Source organism: Mauremys reevesii, linkage group 3, assembly GCF_016161935.1.
Source record: "Mauremys reevesii isolate NIE-2019 linkage group 3, ASM1616193v1, whole genome shotgun sequence".
In the NCBI taxonomy this organism is placed as follows: Eukaryota; Metazoa; Chordata; order Testudines; family Geoemydidae; genus Mauremys; species Mauremys reevesii.
The window spans coordinates 135,560,273-135,584,769 of NC_052625.1; the positions used below are offsets into that span (position 1 = coordinate 135,560,273).

At 43.7% G+C, this 24,497-nt stretch overlaps 1 protein-coding gene across 1 annotated transcript; it reads left to right on the plus strand.

Annotated features, from left to right (window-relative positions):
* The first annotated feature begins 1,488 nt into the window (after positions 1-1,488).
* COQ3 (coenzyme Q3, methyltransferase) lies at positions 1,489-24,432 on the plus strand. The gene is made up of 7 exons (XM_039532093.1): positions 1,489-1,710; positions 15,496-15,619; positions 16,084-16,236; positions 17,885-17,984; positions 20,103-20,345; positions 22,423-22,582; positions 23,805-24,432. Exons 1-7 carry the CDS (start codon positions 1,605-1,607, stop codon positions 24,005-24,007), a joined length of 1,089 nt encoding a protein of 362 aa, XP_039388027.1. The 5' UTR covers positions 1,489-1,604; the 3' UTR covers positions 24,008-24,432.
* The last annotated feature ends 65 nt before the right edge of the window (positions 24,433-24,497 follow it).

Sequence of the window (24,497 nt, forward strand, 5' to 3'; positions counted from 1 at the left end):
CCTGCTCCCCACTGGCGGGGGGCAGGGGTGATAGCCCCGATCGCAGCACCTGTGCCTGCACATGTCTCCCAGGAGCCATTTGGGCCGCTGCCCGGCTTTAGGGTGACCAGACGTCCTGATAAAATCAGGACTGTCCCGATATATAGTTGTTTGTCCCGTGTCCCAACCAATGTACGGTTGGGATGCCATTTGTCCCGATATTTTGGCATGAGGCTGGAGTGGATTGGTCACCCTAGCTGGCAGGCTCCCGGGCAGCTCCCGGGAAGTGGCCTGGAGGCCCCTGCGGCCGCTAGACACAGTGGCGGGCAGGGGGGTCTCCAGTACGCGTGCTGCACCCATCACCAATGCCATCTCTGTTGCGGCCAATGGGAGCTGCGGAAGCAGGGCCTGCAAGCGCGGGCAGCACGCAGAGCCCCATGACCCTACGTGCCAGAGGAACCTGACGGCCACTTCCCCAGAGCCGCCCCAGGTAAGCGCCACTGGGATCCCACCTCACCCCTGCCCCAGGCAGGTCCCTCTGATGCCTAGGGTCAGGGGTGGCCAGGGGACTCTGCATGTTGCCCATGCCATGAGAGCCCTATCCCCGCAGCTCCCATTGGCACAGTTCCAGCCAATGGGAGATGCGGAGCTGGCGCTAGTGGTGGGCACAGCATGTGGAGACCTCCCCAGCCGCCCTGACCCTAGGACCCAGAGGGACCTGCTTGCTGCTTCCGGGGAGCAGCCCCAGGTACATGCTGCCTGGACCCACCCCCCACACCAGCCCTCAAGTGTGAAGGTGGTGGGAGCCGGCCAGGGGCAAGTATGGCATGATCAGATGCACACTGGTCTGCCTGGCCCTTCCTGTTGGGGGCGGGCCCATGCTGTGCCACACAGCTCCCCGCCCAACACCTCCTGGACCCACTATGCCCAGTGCCCCTCCCCCACAAATCCAGTGCCCTGCACACCACCACTGCTGCCCAGTGCCTCCCCCGTCCACAGCCCCACCATAACTGCCAGTCCCCCCCACATAACCCCCCACTCCCTAGTGCCCCAACACACAGATCTCCCCCACTGCCCAATGCCCTTCTCCACAGCCCCACCACAACTACACAGCTCCCCACACAGACCCCTACTGCCCAGTGCCCTGACACACACGGATGTCCCCACCTGCCTAGCACCCCAAAACACACAAACCTCCCCCACTGCCTGGCACCCCACCAGGCCCTCTCAGACACTCACTCCACGCCCTTCCCCCTCCCCTGGCCACACTCACAGGCCCTGCTGTGAGGTGAGGTGACTGTCAGCTGGGCTGAGCCAGCAGCGCGGCGCGGGCTGGAACGGGGATCATGCGCCCCTGCCCCGCCGCTTCTGCAGGGGGTGGAGCTGGGGCCATGAGCCCCTCGCCGCTTCCTAGGGCTGTGCGTCCCCCCAACCCCAATGGCTCCCGTCGGGTCGGGGACGTGCGCCTGTGGCTGCCCCGCCCCCGGCCCCATGTGTCCTCCCCGCCTCCCGATAGTTTCCTCTCGCGATCCGCTCACCCCACCTAGCCCGGAACCGCGCTGTGCAGCGGCGGCAGGCGGGTCCCGCTAGGGGCGGAGCTCGGCGGCAGCGCTCTGCCTGGGGCAATGTGGGGCTGCGGCGGGCTGAGCAGAGCAGCCCGGGCTCTAGGCGGCCCGCGGGGCCTGAGCAGCGGGGCGGGCCCGCCCGGGAGGAGGCTGGGGGCAGTGGCCGGTGAGTACCTTCTGGGCCCGGCCAGAGCCAAGCGGGGCTGGGGCAGGCGGCCCGGGGCGGCGGCACCAGCTGGCGCTGGGGGTTTCCTGCGGGGCCTGCCTGCAGCCCGCGGCGGCCGGGCTCCGTGTCCCCCGGCGCTGGACGCGCCGCCGCCAGCCCCTGTGGCTGTGCAGGGGCCGGTAGCGGGCCCCGGAACCGCCGCGGGGCCTCTGCGGCCGGCACCGGCTTGCGACATCGGCGTGATTGGCAGCGCCCGGGCGCCTCGCCATGCCCCCGGAGCGCCGTGCAGCGGGCGGGCGGGCGCTTCCCCGGGGCACAGCGCAAACGCGGCGCGGCGGGACCCAGCAGCCCTGCCCCAGTCCAGAGCTGCAGCGTGTGGCAAGGACAGCAAGAGGCTGAAGTGCTAGCCGGCCGTCAGGGCTACTTCTAGCTCCCCGAAAACAGTAGCGTGGCCACTTACGCCCCTGGTAACCCGTGTTTGCCAGCATTTAGTCAGCGCCGGTGGAAGCTAGGCTTTCTGTGCCTAAGAGCAGCCATACTGGGTCAGCCCAAAGGTCCATCTAGCCCAGTACCCTGTCTTCTGACAGTGGCCAATGCCAGGTGCCTCACAGGGAATGAAGGGAACAGGTTAATCATCAAGTGATCCATCCCCTCCTGTCGCCCATTCCCAGCTTCTGACGAGCAGAGACTAGGGACACCATCCCTGCCCATCCTGGCTAATAGCCATTGATGGACCTATCCTCCATTACTTTATCTAGTTCTTTTTTTAAACTCTGTTATTATCTTGGCCTTCACAACATTCTCTGGCAAAGAGTTCTACAGGTTGACTTAGTTGTGTGAAGAAATACTTCCTTTTGTTTGTTTTAAACCTGCTGCCTATTAATTTCATTTGGTGATCCCTAATTCTCCTGTTATGAGAAGTACTAAATAACACTTCCTCATTTACTTTCTCCACACCTGTCATGATTTTATAGACCTCTATCATATCCCCCCTTAGTCATCTTTTTTCCAAATTGAAAAGTCCCAATCTTATTAATCTTTTCTGATATGGAAGCTGTTCCATACCCCTAATAATTTTTGTTGCCCATTTCTGAACCTTTTCTAATTCCAATATATCTGTTTTGAGTTGGGGTGACCACATGTGCGTGCAGTATTCAAGATGTGGGTGTACCATAGATTTATATAGAGGCAATATATTTTTTGTCATCTTGTATATCTCTTTGTTAATGATTCCCCGTGTTCTATTAGTTTTTTTGACTGCCACTGCACACTGAGTGGATGTTTTCAGAGAGCTATCCCTCACAATGACTCCAAGATCTCTTTCTTGAGTGGTAACAGCTAAATTAGACCGCCTCATTTTATATGTATAGTTGGGATTATGCACAGTGATTTCACTTCACTGGGTCTTTCTGGGAGCCCCAGCCTATATAGTTCACAGCTTACTCTCTTTAGCGCTCCTTGTCTGCCCTGAAAGTAAAACTCAGCCTTTCTTGGCTACAGTTAACTTTCAGAGCAAGGAGCTTACCCATGGAAACAGCTCAGCTCTCTAGTTTAGCGCATCCTTGCGAAAACCCACACTAGGGGTACAACTAGGGACTCCTGCTGTTATCTGCAGAATATCTGAGGCCAGTTTGATCACAAGTGGCACCTTAGGCTATCTTGTTCAGCAGGCTCATAGGGGCTTTCTGTAAATGTTAGCTTAAGTGGTTTAGTGGCAGACCTTTTGTTAGGGTCATGCAGGAGTGTTGGAAGGAGAGGCCCCAAAGGTTATGTTAGCAAGCACAAATCATGGTGAAAGATATAAACAGCACACAACTAAGGCACACAAAGTAAAATGTTTGGTGATAGCTACATAATATAGCTCAGTGGTGGGCAACCTGCAGGCCACATGTGGCCCATTAGGGTAATCCGCTGGTGGGCTGCCAGGCAGTTTGTTTACATTTGTATGGCCGCCCACAGCTCCCAGTGACTGGGGTTCGCTGTTCCTGGGCACCGGGAGCTGCGGGCAGCCGTGCAAATGTAAACAGACTGTCTTGCGGCCCGCCAGCGGATTACCCTGTCGGGCTGCAGGTTGCCCACCATTGCAGTAGCTGTTCCTGTGGTCAGTGGCTTAGAAATGTCACAATACTGTACTTGCAGACTAAATTGTTATAATATGTAAGGAGGAGTAGCTTTTTAGAAAACAATGGAGAGTTGGTTGGTTGGCATGATGGAAGTTCAACAGTGAGTAGTAATTAGCTATTTTGCTATTGTCATTTAAACAGGAAAGATAATTGTCAATGTATTTAGGATGGAACTAATTATATAAAATTAAGCTTAGAAGCATTTCATGGAGTGTTTGCTCTATTAAAGCTTGAAGGTGGCAATTTTGAATGGAACAACTGGTCTGCAAAGGTGGCTTACAGGAGTAAAGATCTAAAGAGTACCATCGTCATGGATTCACAGGGTCTGGTCTGTGCCCCAGCTTGCGACCTGTTCCTGGGGAGTGATCCTTTTTGTGTGCTGGGCCCCAAGAACTCACAAAGTTCCACAAGGGCAGGCCCGGGACCTCCCAGACTTTGAAACTGTGCCTTTGGGCACCAGTGATCCCTGTTTCTCTTGACTCCCTGCAGCAAAGCTAGCCAAGGCAGACTTCTGTGGGAGACTTGTGTGGTACCCCTTCAGGGCACAGTGCTCTCAATGTGTGGTTGCTGCGACACCAGGTATCCTTTCCAAAATAAGATGGTAATTTATTAATCACCTAGTATACAGAATCTGAAAGTCCTTAAATTAGCATAGAGAAACAAAGGTTAATATAGAGTTGATCCCTTGAGCCATGCTGCCATGCCAACTAAGCTGTCTTGGCACACTCACTATATTTTTGTCCTTAGTCCCACACCCAGAAGGTGAGAGGGTTACATCTACACTTGCAGAGTTTTTGCACTGTCAGTTACAATGGTGATAGTGAACCGGTGAAAGAAAAGAGCTGGTTTGTGTACTCACTCACTTCCACAGGAATCAGAGTGTGTTTACATTTGCAGCTCTTCCATCCCTGATGAGAGCAATGCACTGAGGGCAGCTATCCCACAATGCAGCTCTCTCCATTTTGTCTATGGGTCTTGTGAGAAGGGGTGAGGGGTGATTGCGGGGCATCCTGGGTCCTTGCACAGTCTCCTCTCCCCAAACACTGATCAGCTCCAGTAGGTCAGCATTGCTCCAAGCAGGGGATCATTTGCTCCCTAGAGCAGGCATTGTCACCTGGCCAGATGATAAGTGAGCACTTGCCAAGAAAACAGGAAGGGGAGTTTCAAAGTTCCCGGGGCTTTACAGGGGGAGGGTGGGTGTCTGTTTAGCTGGCATCAGATCAGTAGAGCTGCTGGCCAGAGTGGTCACCTAGGCACTGTGGGATAGCCTACGGAGGCTAAAGGCTGTGTAAACAGGAAGAAGTATCTTCACTTGCACATCACTGCAAAAGCATCACCGGTAAGAGCTTTACGCCTCTCATGGAGGTGGTTTTCTTTTTGAGGTGAAACTCAGATGTTTCACTGCAAAAAGTCATTGACAAGTGTAGGTGAACCCACTGTTTTGGTGTAAAAAAGGGACTTTTTCCATTTTAAATGGCAAGTGTAGACATGCCCTAAGTCTCTTCCCCCTCCCACAAGGCCAGTTCTTAATCCAACTACCAAAAACCTTTCCTCTTCATTCTTCAGCTAAAGGCTTCTGCTCTGCTTCGCTGCAGGGAGGTGAGGGGGGAAAAAAATCCTTTCTCTTGGTTGTTGATTGCTAGGTCTGAATGTCCGAGCCACTGGGGTTCCCATTGTCTTTCCATAGATATGTGTTGGTTTCAGTCAGTCCTTAATAACCCATTCCTACCACCCTAGACACACATGTGGCACACTGCACAGTCAACTTATGGAATTCATTGACGTAGGATGTTATGAAGGCTAAAAGTATAACTGTGTTCAAAATAGTTAGATAACTTCCTGGAGGATAGGTCCATCAGTGGCTATTAAGCAAGATAGTCAGACACACAATTCCATGTTTTAGGTGTCCCTAAACCTCTGACTGCCAGAGCCTGGGATTTGATGACGGGATGGATCACTCGATAATTACCCTGTTCAATTCATTCCCTCTGAAGCATCTGGCACCTGCCCCTGTGAGGAGACAGGATACTGAGCTAGACAGACCATTGATCTGACTCAGTATGGCCATTCTGATGTTCCCATGTCCCCTGCTCTGCCCCAAGAGCAGTTTTTTAAGCCTTTACACTCCATGCATAGCCATGCAGAACGCAGAGGGAAGCTGAAGCGCACATAGCAATCATAAAAATATTACCAAAATTCTTTCTTCATCACACCATAAAACAGGATAAGCACTTTTCTACTTCACTGGTGGATTTTCCTAAATCAATAACTAAAGGACATAGTTGTAGGTATATGTTGTTACATAAAATAAGGGCAAAAGCCACCATTAGCAGTATAAATATTCATATCATGATAGTACTGAAGGACCCCAATAGGGTTAATAAATTAAAACTACCAAAATGATTTGCTTTGTATTTTTTTAAGCTGGCAGCAAAAAAATCAGACTAAAGCATTGCTAGAGTTATCTGATCCATAAAAATAATACTGACAGATCTATATGGCCTTTGAACTGTGTACTTGCTTTATTTGCATTATACGTTTCCAGTCCTTTGACAGCACATTTGTGTTTCATTTTATCTACATTAGTTCTATTTTTGTATGCAATGTTGTTGTAGTCATATTAGTCTCAGGGTATTAGAGAAACAAGGTGGGTGAGGTAATATCTTTTATTGGACCAACTTCTGTTGGTGAGAGAGACAAGCTTCCAAGTTTACACAGAGCTCTTCTTCGGGTCTGGGAAGCTAACATTGTGTCAGTTTTGCAGATCTGAAGAGGAGCTCCATGTAAACTTGGAAGCTTTTCTCTCTTACCAACTGAAGTTGGTCCAATAAAAGATATAGCCTCACCTACCTTGTGTGTGTCTCTCCCCGCCCCCCCCCCCGTCATTTAGTTGCTTTATTTATCACCTGTAAATTACCTAAGTATTTTCTATAAATAACTTAGTAGTGAGATTCTCCCTTCTCTCCTCAGAAGGAATACAGCACTGTTAGCATGAAACTGGCTGTAATATAAACACATTGGAGTGTGTTCATATAAATTAATAAATAAAACAAAAAACCCTACCAAAACACTACACTAGCCTACATAATTTTTCCCATGGGGAGAGGATGAGACACAGCAAACGGCATAGGAACAGATGTTAGTCACATTACTTAGCACGCTGCTGGAAGGCACTCATATTTCAGTGATGAGGGGCGGTATAAGAACTTACATAAGAACAAATTGCTTAAAATAATTGCTCTAATTCTCTTTTGTTACTCAAGTATAAACACACAGACTATGACTTGACGCGTGTGTCTAAATGAGAGGTGATAATTAGTTTTTCTAGATACTTCAAGCTTGATGCCCGAAATCGTCTACTACGGGAATAAAGCTAGCTATTCTCTTTGTTCTGTATCTGAGTTCTTAATGACAAACCGATGTTTTGGGCAACTTTTCTTTCGATAGTTCTTGGTTTTTCTTTTTTAAAAGCTCACTCACTATTTAATCTTAAAGTGCACTGGAAAGGGGACAGGGGGAGGGAGAAGAAGCTATATGCAACATTATGATTCCACGGTTAAAAATTAGGAATTCCAGAAGTTATGGTTGCAGTAGTGATGCTAACTCAGCTGCATATCCTGTATGTTTTATGACAAAGAATACAATGTTAAGCTACATATTTAACTAGAACAGTGGGAATAGAAAATGAGTAAAATTTTCAAAAGTACCCAAATCCCATTTTCAAATGAGATTTAGGAGATAGGTCTCATCAAAAGTCAATGGGATTTAGGACCTAGGTGCTAGGATTTGGCTTAAGACATTCAGATTTCGGAACATATGAATTGTCATCTTGGATCAGATCTAAGGTCCATCTAGTACAGTATTGTGTCTCTCACAGGCCAGCACCAGCAGCTTCAGAGGAAGGTGTAAGAATCCTGCAATAGGCAGATAGACAATGTGGAGGCAGACTTTTCCTGGTCTGTAATGGCAGAGATCAGTTGAAGACCTGAAGTAAGAGGTTTAATGTCCCTTCCAAAATGTTTATCATTAATTATTTTTAATATCCATATAAATGTCCAATCCCTTTTGAAATTTTGTTAATTTCTTGGCCTCAATATCTTTCTGTGACAAGAGTACCACGGGTGAATGATATGTTGTGTGCAAAAGTATTTGCTTTTAACTAGTTGGAATTTTCCACCTTATAATGTCATTGAATGTGCTCTAGTTCTTGTGTTATGAGTCAGGGTGAATGGAAGTTCCTGATCTACTCTACTCTGTATCATTTATTATTTTATAGACTTTTATCATGTTCCCTTTTACTCGCCTCCTTTCTAAGGTAAAGAATCGTAATCTGCAATCTCTCTCTTCATGTAAGCATTTTTCCAGGCCTTGGATCATTCTCATAGCTTCCTCTGAACCCCGTCCAGGTCTGCAGTACCCTTTTAGAGATGGTGTGACAGTACTGTACACTGTATTCCAAATGAGATCACTCCACTGATTTATATTATTATTATAATGATAATGTTTTCTGTATTATTCTCCCTCCCTCCCATTCCTTATGTATCCTAACATCTTGTTTGCTTTTTGTCTGGAGCTGCCCACTGAGCATGGGTTTTCATTGAGCTGGCTATAGTGACATCCAGGTGTCTTTCTTGAGTTAATACAATTAATTTAGACCCCTGTAAGGTGTACAAGTAGTTTATATTTTTTGTGTTCAGTGTGCATGACTTTGCATTTATCAATTTTGTGATCATTTGCCTTTGTGTTGCCCATTCACCCAGCTTGTTTGATCTCTCTGAAGTTCCTCACAGCCCTCTCTGGTCCTGAATTATCTAAATAACTTTGTCATCTGCACATTTTGCTATCTCGCTACTTAGCTTGTGTTTTCAGATCACTAAGCAATATATTGAACCACCCCATTGTTAACCTTTTGCTATGATGAAAATTGTTCATTTAATTCTAGTCTTTGCTTTCTGTTTCCTAGCCAGTTTTTTATTTCACAGTACTTTGCCTCTCTCCCCATTACTTTTTAGCTTCTTTATGTAGGGCCTGTGTGAAGTCTAAATTATGTCAGTCAGAATTCTTGGAATGTGTCAATAAACTAAGATATTAGTGAGACATGATTTTCCTTTGCAGAAACTGTGCTTGTTAGACCCAGTTATGTAATCTTCTAGGTGTTTTATTCTGTTTTTAACCACCATTTCAACCAATTTGCCAGATAAAGAGGTAAGGTTTATTGGCCTATAATTAATTCCCTATATCATCCCCAGTGCCTTTTTAAAATATAGGTACAACATTTGCTACCCTCCAGGCCTCTGAAATAGTGGCTGTTTTTCATGACAGATGGCATATTTTTGTTATTAGCTCAGCTACTTCATACTTGCATCCAAGAGTTCTAAAAGAGATTATCATCTGGTCTTGTTGACTTTTGCTTCTTAAATTATTAATTTCCTCTAGCACCTCTTCTTCTGATACTTCAGTCTCTGAGAGTACTTCATCTTTATTACCAGAATAAAGCAGGTCCAGGATAGGCATCTTCCAAACATCATCTGTGGTGAAGACTGATGTGAAGAAGCTTCCTTATCTTCCTCAATTGTTTCCCTTAATTCCTGGTGATCCTACAGACCCACTGATTGTTTTATAAACTTCCTGCTTTCCGATTTACTTGTTTGTTTTTAACACCTTTAGCTATTTGCTTTTCAAAATCCATGTAGGCCTTTCTAATTTTCCTTTAGTTTATAGCCTTCTGTAATTTATATTTCTCTTTATTGATTTCACTGGGTCAGATTTCTAAATTTTGGAGGATTTCTGTTTGGCTTAAATAGCTTCTTCAACCTTGCCATTTAGCCATATTAGTTTACTCCTTGCTGGTTCCCTTATGTTCCCATCTTTTAAGATGCTTATATTTTTAAAATTAGCATATATGCCACCTCTGCGGATTTTACTTTCTTAGCTTTTAACTTTAGGGCCTTCTTTTAACTAATCTCATTTTATTTAAATCTCCTTTTTTAAAGGTTAGTGTTCTGTACTTTGTCATTTTTCAGTATCCTCCCTTTCCCTTTGGAATTTGAACCTTAGGCCTGGGCTACACTAGTAGGAGGGGGTTCGAACTAAGATATGCAACTTCAGCTGAAGTCCAAGTATCTTAGTTCGACTTACCTGGCCATTCTCATAGCGGTGAGTTGACCACCGCAGCTCCCCTGTCTACTCCGCTTACTCCTCCTGCCGAGGTGGGGTACCGGCATCGATTCCCCAATACATTGAACACTACCCGCCGATCCGGCGGGTAGTATAGACGTACTCTTAGTTCTTCACAGGGTGGATTTGATGTAAATCATTATTTAAATCACTAGTCAGGAAGACTCTATTTAATCGTGATTTTCTACATACAAGTACATTCCTGGTGGTTGTTATAACCTTAATACATATTCTTCACAACTCAGAGATAGATGTAGGTTTCATTTTTAAAAGATACACACACTACATTTTTAAACAGTGATTTATTTTGAAAACTTTTCAGATTAGTTTTACAGCTATATCAGAAAATGAATGATTGTTTGGTTATTTCATTTACCAAAGGTAATTGAAGCAGATAGTTCACCTCCCAATGATTTCATAAATATCTCCAATTCAACAGGTTAATCATTAATATGTGGAGGATTTTCTTATGCTGTATTAGGAGGAGACCATCACCAGACAGACATTTAAATTGTTTTATTTAACTAAAACAACGTTAAGTATTCTGGATTTTTTTTCTTTAACAGCAAACATATAATATTTTAACAAAATAAGCATATGTCCCTTGCTTCTCACATTTATCTCCAGACTTCTTCTCCTAGTCCAGATCTATTCTGCCCCCAATAATCTTCTATTCATTGATCTTTTCGAAACTTTGCACTTTTAGAGAGCGGTAAGGGATTGCCTCTGTGTACATAAATTTGCAGAGGGGCAGTAGAGTTGAGGTCTGTTATTTCTCACCTTTGTTTGTTTGTTTGTTTAAAAACATTTTTGTTATTAACAAGCATGTTACCTCTGGAGACACAAATCCACAGTTTGAGAACTGCAAAGCTAAGACTCTCTGATGGTATCTTCTAGATTGAGCACTGAGTCACACTGGGTAGATAGAAAGATTAACCTAAATAATCTGTACAGTTGCCCCTAGAGCCCCATAAGATTGGGTCCCTAATCCATCAACTATTGGAACTCATTTACAAAACTTTTCTTAAACATTACATGAATATATTGTCTCATACTATAGAATTAGAATTTATAATTCCTGTTTCATGATGAGATATCTTTGAGCTATAATGTATCTCAGTTAAAACTATCTTTGGATATGCTTTTTGAGGGGGGAAAAACCTTTTATCAAAAAAATCCGATTTTTTTTAATTAAAAAAAAAATCATTGATTTTTATCAACTCTGGTGCTTCATGTTCCCTATGTCTAAATGGGGATTGTACAATTTGTTTTCCAGATATTTTGTGTGATTTCATTAGTTTCTGATAAAGCTGAAATCCTTGGATAGAAGGCATGGTAGAAGTACAGTATGATGATAAGAACTACAGTTTATAAACCTTTAAAGATAATATGATAAAAACAATCAGAAATATAATCACAGATCTCACTTTGAGATGGATTGCTGTAGTTCTGAATAATACTCAGCAAATCAAAGAACCTATGCTTATTAGTAGTTCTACTCAAAAACAAAATTTTTTTGCAGCGCTTGATCTCTTTGATAGTAGGTATGTCCACAATTATTTTCTCTGTATGGAACTATCCTGGCCATTTCTAATAATAAATCAATAACAAAATGACCAGGCGTAAATATGCCACAAGTTCACTGTTACAGAATGTAAGCTGTACAAAGTATATTTTTCCTGAGCAACCCATGTGAGCAGTGTAAGTGAATCCCATTCTACTTGGCACTGTGTCCCTTTTTAATGATAAAGCACAGAAGTGATTAGAGGGAAGATTGTGTACCTAGTATTTGTACAAATAAATTGTAATTATTCCAGAAAGCTTCAGATTGTATAGAGTTGATTAATAACAGTAGGGATTCTGAGTTTTATTGATCTGCATGCAGGAGGTGTGCTTTGCATCGCATAAAGAGTGAGTCTGTGATGGTATCCTTTATCCTAAGTAATAAGATTTCCTTCTCCCCAGACCTCCTTTAGTCTCTGAAAAACAAACTGGATTATTGTTTTACTAGGCACTGTCGAGCTCTCCATCATCCACTACGCTCTCAGACAAATAATCTTACATGTGGAACAAGTTAAAAAGTCAGGCAGGTGGTAATCAAGTATCCCATGGGTACCTATTATGGAGCATGGCTTTGACTAAAGCTATGGATGAGGGTGCATGTGATGGTGAGAGGAGATGAATGGACTGGAAAAGTATGGGGCAGACTGGGGGAGGAGGACCACAGTTTCTAAAATGCCCTGGTGGATTTGGAGTGTTCCATCTTTAAATGTATCAGGGATCAGAGTCCTGTTGTGCTAGGCATTGTACATATACATTAAAAATGGTCCTTGCCCCAAAGAGCTTGCCAACTAAGATCCCAGTCTACAAACACACACATCCTTAACTTAACTACCATGAAGTCTCATTGAAGTCAGTGGGGTTACTTGTGGTAGTAAAATTAACCATGTGCATATGTTTTTGCAGTATTGGGATCTCCACTACAAAGTTTGGTCAATGCAAATTACGTATCTATACAGCCACCAAAATAGGCGTATTGCGTGGGTGTGTGTGTTTCTGGTTGCTTGCACTGGTGCTGTGTATGCCTACCCGGAGTCTGTGTGTCGATGTAACAGTAGTGTGAAGTGTAGTATATCCTGGCTAGGTATCCCAGTCTGCCCTGCTTTCTGACGCAGTGCCTTTTGGGACACTTTTGCATTGCTTTGTGGAATAGTAGCAAATCGCCTACGGATTTCTGGGAGTGATGGGTCAAGTTTCCACCATGCTCGCTCGGCGTGCTTTTTGGTGTCCGCCATCAGCCTGACAGAAGCGCGGAGCCGGCAGAACTCAGTACAGTTCTCATCTGCATTGCTAATACAGGACACATGATTGTCCAGTATTTTCACAGCTTGAGGGATTACTGCTGCAATCAGAATTGTGATGAAGATAATGCAGCGTTATTTGAGCACAGTAACTGGATGCTGATGGACATAGTGAAAAACAATACCAGGTTGCTGCCGGCATTCCCGGAGCTCCTCTGCATGATGGAGCACTGTTTCTGGGCCTCAGAAATGAGCACTGATCGGTGGGATTGCATCATAATGTAGGTTTGGGATGATGAGCAGAGCTTTCAGATGTGAAAAGCCACATTCTTGGGGCTGTGTCGAGTTCACCCCAGCCCTCCGCAACAGGGACACCAAAATGAGAGCAGCATTGACAAGTGGGGAAGGAAGTGGAGATCACTCTCTGGAAGCTTGTAACAATGGCTTGCTGCTGGTCAGTGGGCAATAATTTTGGGTTGGAAAATCCACAGTGTGGAGCCTGTTGTTTTATGGCCTTACACAGTTGGATCACATCTCTTGCTGTGCAGGACTGTGACTCTTGGTACTTATAGGAAACAGTAGGCAGATTTGCAGTAATGGGGTTCCTGAACTGTGATAGGATGATAGATGGCACACACATCCCTATAGTGGCACCAGCCCACCTTGCCACACAGAAAGGGTTACTTTTCTGTGGTTGTGTAGGTGCTAGTGGATCACCAGGTGCACTTCACTGATACCAATGTGGCTGATCAGGGAAGTATACAGGACTTTTCAAAAAGCTGCAAGCGGGCACATTCTTTCCCGACCAGCAGATTGCCATTGGTGATGCTGAAGTGGCAATAGTGAGTCTGGGGGACCCAGCCTACGCCTTGCTTCCCTGGCTCATGAAGCTATACACTGGCCATCTCACACACCAAGAAAGTTTAATTACCAGCTCAGCAGGTGCAGAATAACATTAGAATTTGCTTTTGGGAGACTGAAGGGACACTGGTGGTGTTTACTTACTAGATTGGATCTCAGTGAGAAACATTTCAATGGTTGTGCAGTATACAGCATGCAGCTGTAACATCTGTGAGGCGAAGGGGGAATAGCTGCCACTGGGTTGGAGGGATCTGGTTGATTGTCTGCTGAATTTGAACAGCCAGACACCGGGGCTACTAGAAGAGGACGTGTGTGTCCGAGGAAGGCCATAAAAGAGCATTTTGCCAGTCTGCTATAGTATAGTATTAAGTCACCTGGGCCTGTGTGGGGCTAGCCTGTTTACTGCAATGGTGCCAGCTGAACTCATCACAGAGTGGCATGGGAAGGTGTCTTATCTCAGAGGAAGAAATAAAGCTACCATCCCTAGAATTCTTCAGGAGAGGATTGCAGAATATCTCCATGAAAGTTTCATCGGGATCTCTCGAGGATAAAAGAGACATCCCTATTCTGATAAACATAGTACTCCACATGCCCCCCACCCCCAGCCCAACAAGCCAAAGAAATGAGAAGTGGACCTCGAGTCTGCCTCTGTTTGTTCCACTGCTACCTGAGCACGACACTGATTTAATGTGGATTGTATGACCAGACTGCCATACAACCATTTTTGAAAAGTATTTTCCAACATTACACCAGTACAGCAATGAAAAGTTGATCCCTTGTCTTAACTTGTGAATGGGACAGGTGTCATTTTAAAATGGGGAACAAAGGCGGGAGATGAGATTTGAGGGAAAGGAAAACTGTTCGTGCACTTACTCAAATCCCCTTCCCCTTTTGCAGTGGGTTCATCTGTGCTCACTGGGTGGAACTGGCTAGACTCCTGCACAGTTTTAGACCGTTCCTAGCTTGTGGCATGGTTTGATTTCCCTGCCATAGCCCTTCTCCCCCCCACTTGCTGTTCATGACAGGCATCTCCATCTCTAGCTCCTCCACAGTCGCTATCCTGAACACCGTAGTTAAGTCAATCTAACTCCTGGAATTGACACCGCTAGGTCGATGGAAGAATTCTCCCGTTAACCTAGCAATGGCTTTTCGAGGCGGTGGCTTAACTACAGTGATGGAAAACCCCATTCACTGTGGTGCGTACAGATACACAGTTGCCACACCATAGCTGTGCCTCTCTAGCATTTACAGTGTAGACAGGCTCTAAGAGCTGTACTTTCATAGTGCAAAGGCAAGAGTCAGCTTCTGTTTTTAGCAGACTCTTAGATCACTTGATTAGCTCAAAAGAAATGCATTCTTTCTTAACTTTCCTATGAAGTCTTGAAGTAATTCTTGTTTTAACGTAGTAAATTGATTTAAATGCTTATTGTAGTAATTGGCAAACCAGATAAATTGAACCACAGATCTGTTAATTGAATTTCAATTGTAATATTAATTTGATTGTGTCATATTTGATTAGTTATGGGAAATTAGAAGTAAATCAGTGATAGATTTGCTTAGCGTCATATTTGTTTGCATGTTCTTTTAATAAATCTATTAAAACCAGGGGACTGGTTTCTCTCCCTAACTGTTGTGTGAGGAAAACCGTGTATTCACAGGTAAAGATAAATATATTGATTAGCTCCTGGATGCATATTTTAATTATTTAAAATCCTGTTACCACTACATAATATTTCAAACCAATTTGACAAACAGATTTTTTTAATCTCTGAATGATCATAAAGCTGATGATTTCCATTGCATTGATTTTGTTATATATGCAGGTGACCATTATGATCAGGCTTTTCAGAGGCGCCCTGGGGGCTTCAGTGAGAACTACAGCTGGAAAATGCAGTTGACATCCAACAGTACAAGGTTCGTCCATCTGACTGAAATGAAAAGCAGCATGTAAGTACAGTAGCTAATAGAATTATCTATTACATCCTTTACTGTATAAAAATGAGCTTAATGATGTGTGATGACAACTTGATGATCTGAAAGATCAAAATTGATTTTATCAGAAGAGTTTTTCAGATAATTTTTTATCTTCTTTTTTATTGTTACTTTACAGAAATACATACTACTAAATTAAAAAAATCCCCAACGTTATGTACATTCCATAATCTGTTTTATGCTCAGAGTTATTATTAATTCAGTGTGATGTTAAATGGTCTTAACTAAGTTAAAAGGAGAGATTTTAGATTCTAGACAGTGAGATATAACGAATGAAAAGTGCTTTCTCTGGCTTTGTCCCTCCTCCCACCTTGAAGGAAATATTTTTCCCACCTCTTAATCCAAGTTTATGTTTCAGTCACATGTTTTGGTGCCAGGTATCCATGTTTATGACATGACGTTTGGCTTTCATTGTTTAGGTCTGCTATGAAGAGGCTATACAGCACTTCACACACAACAGTGGATTCAAAAGAGATGAACAAATTCCAGCTTTTGGCACATAAGTGGTGGGATGAACAAGGAGAATATTCCACCCTGCATTCTCTGAATGATATTAGAGTGCCTTTTATTAGGTACAGTTTTGGGATTACTTTTGCTGTGTAATGCTATGTCTAAGTATCCATCTAAAAACAGTGTAAAATAACTAGACAGGAAAATGAGACATAACTTGTTCAACAAGTTATCATATGACCCCACCCCTAGCCTGGGACCCCCACACTCTCCCCATCCCATCACTTCCCACCTTATCTTGGGAGGGCCAGGGGAGGATGTCTCTGGCCTGGCTGGAGCTGCTCCGGCAGGCTGGGCAGCACGGCCGCAGCCTGCTCCCGTGGGCCAGACCAGGCGGCGCAGACGCAGCATGTTCCAGCGGGCCGGGCCGGGTGGCACGGCCACAGCGTGCTCCAGCGGGCCGGGCCGGGTGGCACGGCCACAGCGTGCTCCAGCGGGCCGGGCAGCACGGCCACAGCCTGCTCTGGGGGGCGGGGCTGAGTGGCAAGGTTGCAGCCACTTCGGAGGTTAGCAGGAGAGCAGCGTGGCCAGAAGTGGAGAGACTCTGGCCCCACCTCTTCCCTTCTGGCTCTGCTGCCTCTCCTTGCTCCCTCTGTTGGGGGGAGGGGCTATGTCCCACCTCTCCCACTCTATATATACTCATTCATAATCTGAATTTTTTTAGTAAAAAAGGAAGCACCAGAGAAGGGGGTCGGCTTATGAATGGAGAGGCAGCACAGCCAGCAGAGCCAGAAGGGAAGAGGTGGGGCCAGAGTCTCTCCACTTCTGGCCACGCTGCTCTCCCACTAGCCTCCGAAGCAGCTGCAGCCTTGCCGCTCGTGGGCCCCTCCCCAGAGCAGGCTGTGGCTGTGCCACCTGGGCCGCCGGAGCACACTGCGGCCGTGTTGCCTGGCCCAGCCCTCTGGAACATGCTGCAGCTGTGCCGCCTGGTCTGGCCCACGGGAGCAGGCTGCAGCCTCTCTGCTCAGCCTCCGGAGCAGCTCCAGCCAGGCCAGAGACATCCTCCCATGGCCCTCCCCAGATAAGGTGGGAAGGGATGGGATGGGGAGAGTGTGGGGGTCCTGGGCTAGGGTGGGGTCATTTATGGGGACGGATAGCTCAGTGGTTTGAGCATTAGCCTGCTAAACCCAGGGTTGTGAGTTCAATCCTTGAAGGGGCCATTTAGGGAACTGGGGCAAAAATCTGTCTGGGGATTGGTCCTGCTTTGAGCAGGGGGTTGGACTAGATGACCTCCTGAGGTCCCTTCTGACCCTGATAGTCTATGTGGGGTGGTGGTCACAGGGGTTACTCCCCTGACTCCTAGCTTCTCTTCCCCCCTCCTTCCCCCCCCCCCCCCCCAAAAAATTCCCCACCAGTTGCTGTCCCGGCCCATCAGGGTAAGCAGCTGGCACACCGGGACACTCTGTTTACTTAGGTTTACCTCCGGGCCTGCGGACGCTTGAGGTAAAGAAACCATCTCAGCCTGCCAGCAGCTTATCCTGATGGCCTGGGAGCCAAAGTTTGCTGACCCCTGAATTATAGGGTCAGCTTATGAATGGGTTATAAAAAATTTCCATTTTTACTTATCCATCTGGGGGAGGAGGGTAGGGTTGGCTTATAAACGAACCGGCTTGTGATCGAGTATATACGGTACTTAACACAGATTTTAAAGAAACATTTCAGTTAAACCATTTTGTATTGTTGTGCTTATTTATGTACACTTTATTTCAGAGATACTCTATTGAACATGAGTAGTGATCATCAGTTGGGAAGCCCTCTGTCCGGTGTAAAGATTCTAGATGTTGGCTGTGGTGGTGGATTGTTAAGTGAGGTAAGAAACACAGTTTGTTGTTCCTGCCTCTCTAGCTAAGGAGATATGAAGACTTTGAAAGGTTTTACGATTTGTTTATTTAACTCCTAAATCTCAAATGAGGAGGAGCTGCCCCGGGCCCTTTTCTGTAATATTGGTACATTGATAAATGCATATTTTGGAGTGCAAGTAAATTCTACAAACCACATTTGTATTTGTGTTTAAAAAAAAGTACATGCAATGTTTTGTTATAAACAACTGAGCTTCATTAAGAAAAGAGAAACTATAGGAAGAGGTGCTAAAACCTTAAGGTTAACCAACAAACAGATTATTCAAATATTGTCGCAAACAACAAAATAGCATCGGTCCTTTCTAGCATTCCTTTGGAAAGTCATTGCAAAATAACTTTTATTTGTGTGTGTGTCGGGGGGGAGGGTTAGTAAAAGATCACTTTTTATCATGACCACTCTTGTTAATGAAGTAACATGTTTTCCATTATAACCTATTTTCACATGCTTGACACTTTTGAAACTGTCATCTTTTGGGCTTAAATTTTCCATATTGGGCAAAGTTCTCATCTCTGACCTTGCCCCTTGACACCACCTAATAGTACTGAGGCTGTACAAAGGGTCCCTAAAAGCCCCGTATCTGGCATAAGGAGGATTCCTATGGTGCAGGGGGCAGTTGTAAGGATGCCTCATGAGGACCCCCTCACAAGCCTGGGGAAAGGGGGCATTTTGAGGGCATAGGTGCTGGAACTAGGGGTGCTGCCACACCCCCTGGCTTGAAATGGTTTCCATTATATACAAGGTTTACAGTTTGGTTCAATGGCTCTCAGTACCCACAATATAAAAATTGTTCCAGCATCCCAGCTTGAGGGTGGGAGTGTAATATACAGATTCTGGTTAGCACTGTGACCCATAGGGCTGCTCTAACTTAGACTGGCCCCCAGGACTGTCTAAGTTACGCTGGGGACCTCTCTAGCCCACAGAGCAGCCCAAGATTTTTTGAGGCTTTTATGTTCAGAAGTTTTATGCACAGACACTCACTCTGGCTCTCTGCACAAAGGTGGGTCTCTCCCTTCCCCCCATTTCTGGTAGCTAGAGGTAAATCCTTTTTAACTGTGAGAGAGTGAAAAATGTGCATCTTTACCCTGTTATAAAACAATTCCTCCTTCACCTCCCATCTCCCAAATACGTGAGCCAGCTAGAGCAAAAACTACTGAAGTGGAAACTTGGTATGGCCTTAATTCTCATTGACTATTAGTAGTTTTGCTTGATTTTTGAAAAATAAAACAAATGGTTTCTAGTTAATAAAATGACTGCTTGAAAATTGTACATGAGCATTAGAAAATTTTGCAGGTGTGTGCTTAAAGGTGGATATACTGTGCATATGTGTCCATCTAGTTAAGTTCTCACTGTCTGTACTTACAAGCACTGAATCACTATGGATGAGTGGCTCTCTCACTCTGCTGGTAAAGCCAGTGGATCTTGTAACTTTCACAAGTGTAATAACTAGTGAATTTAGAGCTCCAATAACACAAAGTTGGTTGTGTTGCACAAAGTATTCCAGTTTCAAAAGAGACATCAACCTCTGAGGAAAAAACACACTTAAAATATTTCAGTGACAGTCAAGACTGGTACTTTCCTAGTAAACATCTGAATATTCAGCTTTCAGCATTGAGCAGGTATCATAGATAATCATGTATAGAGTAACCATTAAAAAGACATGTGGATTCACCATTCAGTAAGGAGTGACCATAAGTATAGGTTAAAAAACCCAGTGGAGAAAAACAGTGTCTCTGTGATAGTTGCAGTGGAGAAAATCTGCACTCATGTGGCAAAGTGGACAAAGAATAATTATTTTAAAAACATATAAAAGAATCACTATCTTCTATTTGACAAAATTAGTTTTTAAAAGAATAGAAAATCTAAAATGTGTTTTCTGCTTTCTCTCTAATAAACTTTTAAAAATGCTGCAGATCGAAGGCCACCCCTCAGCTGTTTGTCTCACTGTTCTAATGATGCTTACTGGAAGATTTTTCTCTGACTTCGACATTAGATTCTGTTATTTTACATAGAGCTTTATGTTTACGCTGATTGTTTTAATGCAGTGAATAACCAAACGGTGTATCATTAGCCTCTAGGTAGACTGGGAGCTTCAGTTACTGGAATTGATCCTCTGGAGGACAACATTAGAACAGCAGAACAGCACAAGTCATTTGATCCAGTTCTAGCCAAGAGAATACAGTACAAACCATGTTCACTGGAGGATATTGTGGAAGAGGCTACAGAAACCTTTGATGTAATTGTTGCTTCTGAAGTAGTGGAGCATGTGGCTGACCTAGAAACATTTATCAAGTACTGCTATCAAGTATTAAAAGTAAGTGTTTGTTTTAATTGTAGGAAATGTTTGTTCCTTCCTTCTTTAATAAAGTTTTTATTTAAAAAGTTAATCAGAGCACATGTAGATCCCAGAGGCCTCAGTGACATCATCATTTAATATTGCAGTAGTACCATGACTCCCATTAAATTGTGTACAAGGTCAAAACCTAATGAAAAGTTGTTGCAGCCTGATTTTTCCACTGATGGAGGAAGATCTAACAGCTGTGTTGATGGTGTCTACAAATATGAATTAACTGTGCACTGAAGTTCTGTCTGCAGTTAAACTTCTGTCTCATGGCATCTTATTCCAACTCAGCATTAAAAGTCAGACATATTCCTGGATTGCTTTAAAGAGTGCCATGTTTACATTTAGACGTGCTTGGGATTTATTTTATTTTTTCTAGTATTCTTGTTTCTGGTTAGTAGAGGATGACAGTAGCTCCAGTGTGCATACTGGGACTCTTCTTTACTCCACAGCTTTGTTAAACTACTCACACAGGGAACATAGTTTATCTGAATAGGAACCGTCACTCTCTTCTGTCTGATAGGGGCATGAGAAATTTATTCTTTTTCCACCAGTGCACAGGACCTCTAACTATTACTTTTGTTCTTGGTAAGTGTTTACATTAGGACATGCAGAGAATCAATTAAACAAAATTTTATCTAGAAGTATATTAATTGTGCAATGATATCTCATATTTTGCAATTTATACTGCTGTACGTTTTGAAGATTTGCTGATGACTTTGTGTTATGGCCAAATTCCAGCATGGGAATTACAGTCTTACCTATCTAAATTAACTCTTATAGTTTATCCCACTGAAACTAAGTTTCACTTCTTGTCTAGAACTGCTGTGTAGTGTAACATTGTTGCAGCTGTTAAACAGTGCCTGTGGCCTGCTACACAGATGGCTGCATGTCAGCGGGTAAAGTGATCTTTCTGTACAGTCTGTAAACTGTTTTAAGGTCTTTGAGGATGAACTATGCAATATAAGTTTATTAATGTGCTTATTTTGACAAGAATGCGGAATATATATTATTTGAAATAGCAAGTCTGCTAGTCAGGACAACGCTCACTTAACAATGGCCCAAAAGAAAGCCCCAAAAAGTGAGCACTGATTGGCTGCACTATCCATTTGGCTGCCCATAACAGTCCTCTACGCAAACAAGCATTTCCATTAGTAAGTGCCCCACTGATCCCACTCACTGTAGGAGAAATGTCCTTGGGCAGTTTTTGCTGTACAGATTTGTGGTGTGATCAGCAGCCACCGTTAGATATGAAAGTAGCCCAGACTAGTCTGCTTGCAGTTGCCATGGAGAAGGGTGTGTATGTTTGTTTAAATTAAATTGAAGTTTAAAAAATAAGACAAGATATTGTCTTGTGTTTACTATACACCAAGGGTTGGCAACCTTTCAGAAGCACTGTGCCGAGTCTTCATTTATTCACTCTAATTTAAGATTTCGCGTGCCAGTAATACATTTTAACGTTTTTAGAAGGTCTCTTTCTGTAAGTCTATAATACATAACTAAACTATTGTTGTATGTAAAGTAAATAAGGATTTTAAAATGTTTAAGAAGCTTCATTTAAAATTAAATTAAAATGCAGAGCCCCCCGGGCCGGTGGCCAGGACCCGGGCAGTGTGAGTGCCACTGAAAATCAGCTCGTGGGCCGCCTTTGGCACATTCTTGTACTTGTAATTCATTCTTTGCTTGGGGATCATTTGCATGTATTAATTAGGTGTTATCCTTGATTAGCATAGATGTTTCTGGGCATGGTTGCTCTTTTTAAATGATCCAAAACCTGGAAGATGTTGACTGTTGGTTAAATTTTGTAAAGAATGAGTCTTTTCAACAAGAAAAATCAGGATGTTATGATCACCTACTGATGTCTTAAAACATTTATGTACGTGTATCAATTAAAGTAGCTTTAATTCCTGCAGCCCACAGCTTCAAAATGGACAAATTCTGTACTTGAAGTTCAGAAATGATTAATCTTGTACTTTTTCATGTGAAGAGTCCTCACACTTTTTGTTCAATTAAATGTACTGCTAATAGAATATTTTAATATTTTTATTAGCCTGAAGGCTCGTTATTCATTACTACAATCAACAAAACACAGTTGTCCTATATATTGGGGATTGTAGTTGCAGAGAGAATTATTGGCATTGTACCAGAAGGCACCCATGACTGGGAGAAATTTATTTCACCTGAAGAGCTAGAATGCCTGCTAGACTCAAGTAAGTGTCAAGTAGAATGATGGGAGTGAATAGAGAGATCCAAGTGTTACTGATTATAATGGCAACTGTCAGGGGACTAGATAGTTAAGCTGTTTGGTAACCTTGAAGTGAAGAGCTCTGTACTCCTGTTAGCAGCTCAGATTTGGTGTAGGTCAGGCATGGCTAAAAATCATTACCACACTCTGGCTGTTCTGCTGAGTGTGTAGAGTTGATGGTCTCAGTTCAATTTCAAGCATACAGAGGTCATCTAAACAAAACCACCATCACAACTGGCCCCCTTGTTGATAGCCAAAGACAATAGTGTTTCGTTTCTAAGGGTGAGTCCTCTAGGTCAGGGTTGAGATACTTGATGAGCCAGTGTCCAAAGGTTGCACTGCTGCTGCATTGTATAAACCGAGGGCTTTTGTCTTCATCATCTTTCACTAGCCTTACATTTATTAAAACATTTCATTTAAAAGCTGTCTGAAGTTGAAAGCTGACCACAGACTTTCCAATAAAACTTGAGAGAGTATATTATTAAGTCACACCAGTGATCCTAGTTTGAATGCTTTCCTAAAAGATTAATTTCTGAGGTGTTGGGTTTTTCCCTCAGATACTTCTTCTCTACAGAAAGTTAATAAACAAAAAAAAACCCATCAGCAAGCACCTCACTTTTTCTTTAACTCACTGTAAACAAACTGGTGCCTGAACTCAATCTTTTATCTTGTATCCTGCTGGGCCTGGGATGATGCAGCATCATATGATGAACCTAAGGGATATTAAGAAGGGAGCATAAAATTGCTCTTTATTTACAGTGTTTCCTTGATCCATATTCTTCTTGCCTTATTTTTTTCATTCATAGCTAAATCTCCAGCATCTTCCATAGATACACCTCTACCCCGATATAACATGAATTCAGATATAACGTGGTAAAGCAGCACTTGGGTGGGGGGCGGGAGCTGTGCTCTCCGGCGGATCAAAGCAAGTTCGATATAATGCGGTAAGATTTTTTTGGCTCCCGAGGACAGCGTTATATCGGGGTAGAGGTGTATATTCCGTTTTGAAGTGGATGACCTGAATCTGCGAAACTTGAGCAACATAAATATGCTTCCGATGACTCAGTATTGTTGCTCTAAAGCTCAGTGGAAGAATGTGTATTTAGAATTTGCTATTTTTTTAGAGCTTGATGTTTCATTGACTTAGAATGTCTGAGGATCACCATCTTTTTTCCCTTCTTTTACAGATGGCTTTTTAGTCAAGACAGTGAATGGAATGACATACAACCCTCTGTCAGGGTCCTGGAGTTGGACTGAAAGCACTAGCATTAACTATGCGGTGCATGCCATGAAATGTAGGGTAAAAGAACAATCAAGTTCAAGAGAGCCGCCTTCAGAGACAGATAAGGAGGAGCACCCAGCCGAAACTAGTGCCAGCACAACTGTCTGAGACACGGTAGTAGGCAAGCAGCAAGAAGTTGAAGGAAGATTTGCATAAATTATTATAATAAAACTGTTTGCAACAAAAAGTCTGCTGTTCATGTAAATGGCAGCTAAGATGTTTTTGCCAATCTATTTCAATGTAGTCTAGGGGGAGAACAATTGTTTGTTCTCTCAGGAATCGTGTAGGATTAAGATGGGCAAAATCTTTGGAGAGAAGTTCTTTTATGAAAAAATAATTTCAAACTTTCAGATTGTCAGTATTTGTGTACGATGGCTTTTACAGTCCTAACAAGAAAACACAGGTTTCAGCAGGACTCCAGAGAGTAATGGGTTGATGCTGAGTTCAATTTGAAGTCACTTTTAAAAATGCAATATACTGTGTAAATAGAAGGGTTTAAGCAATTTTTAAATTAAACTACCAAGTGCACTGTTCAGAAACTTGTCTGTATTTAATTAATTGTTAAAACACCAAAACCCTTTTTTCCTCCTTCCGTTCC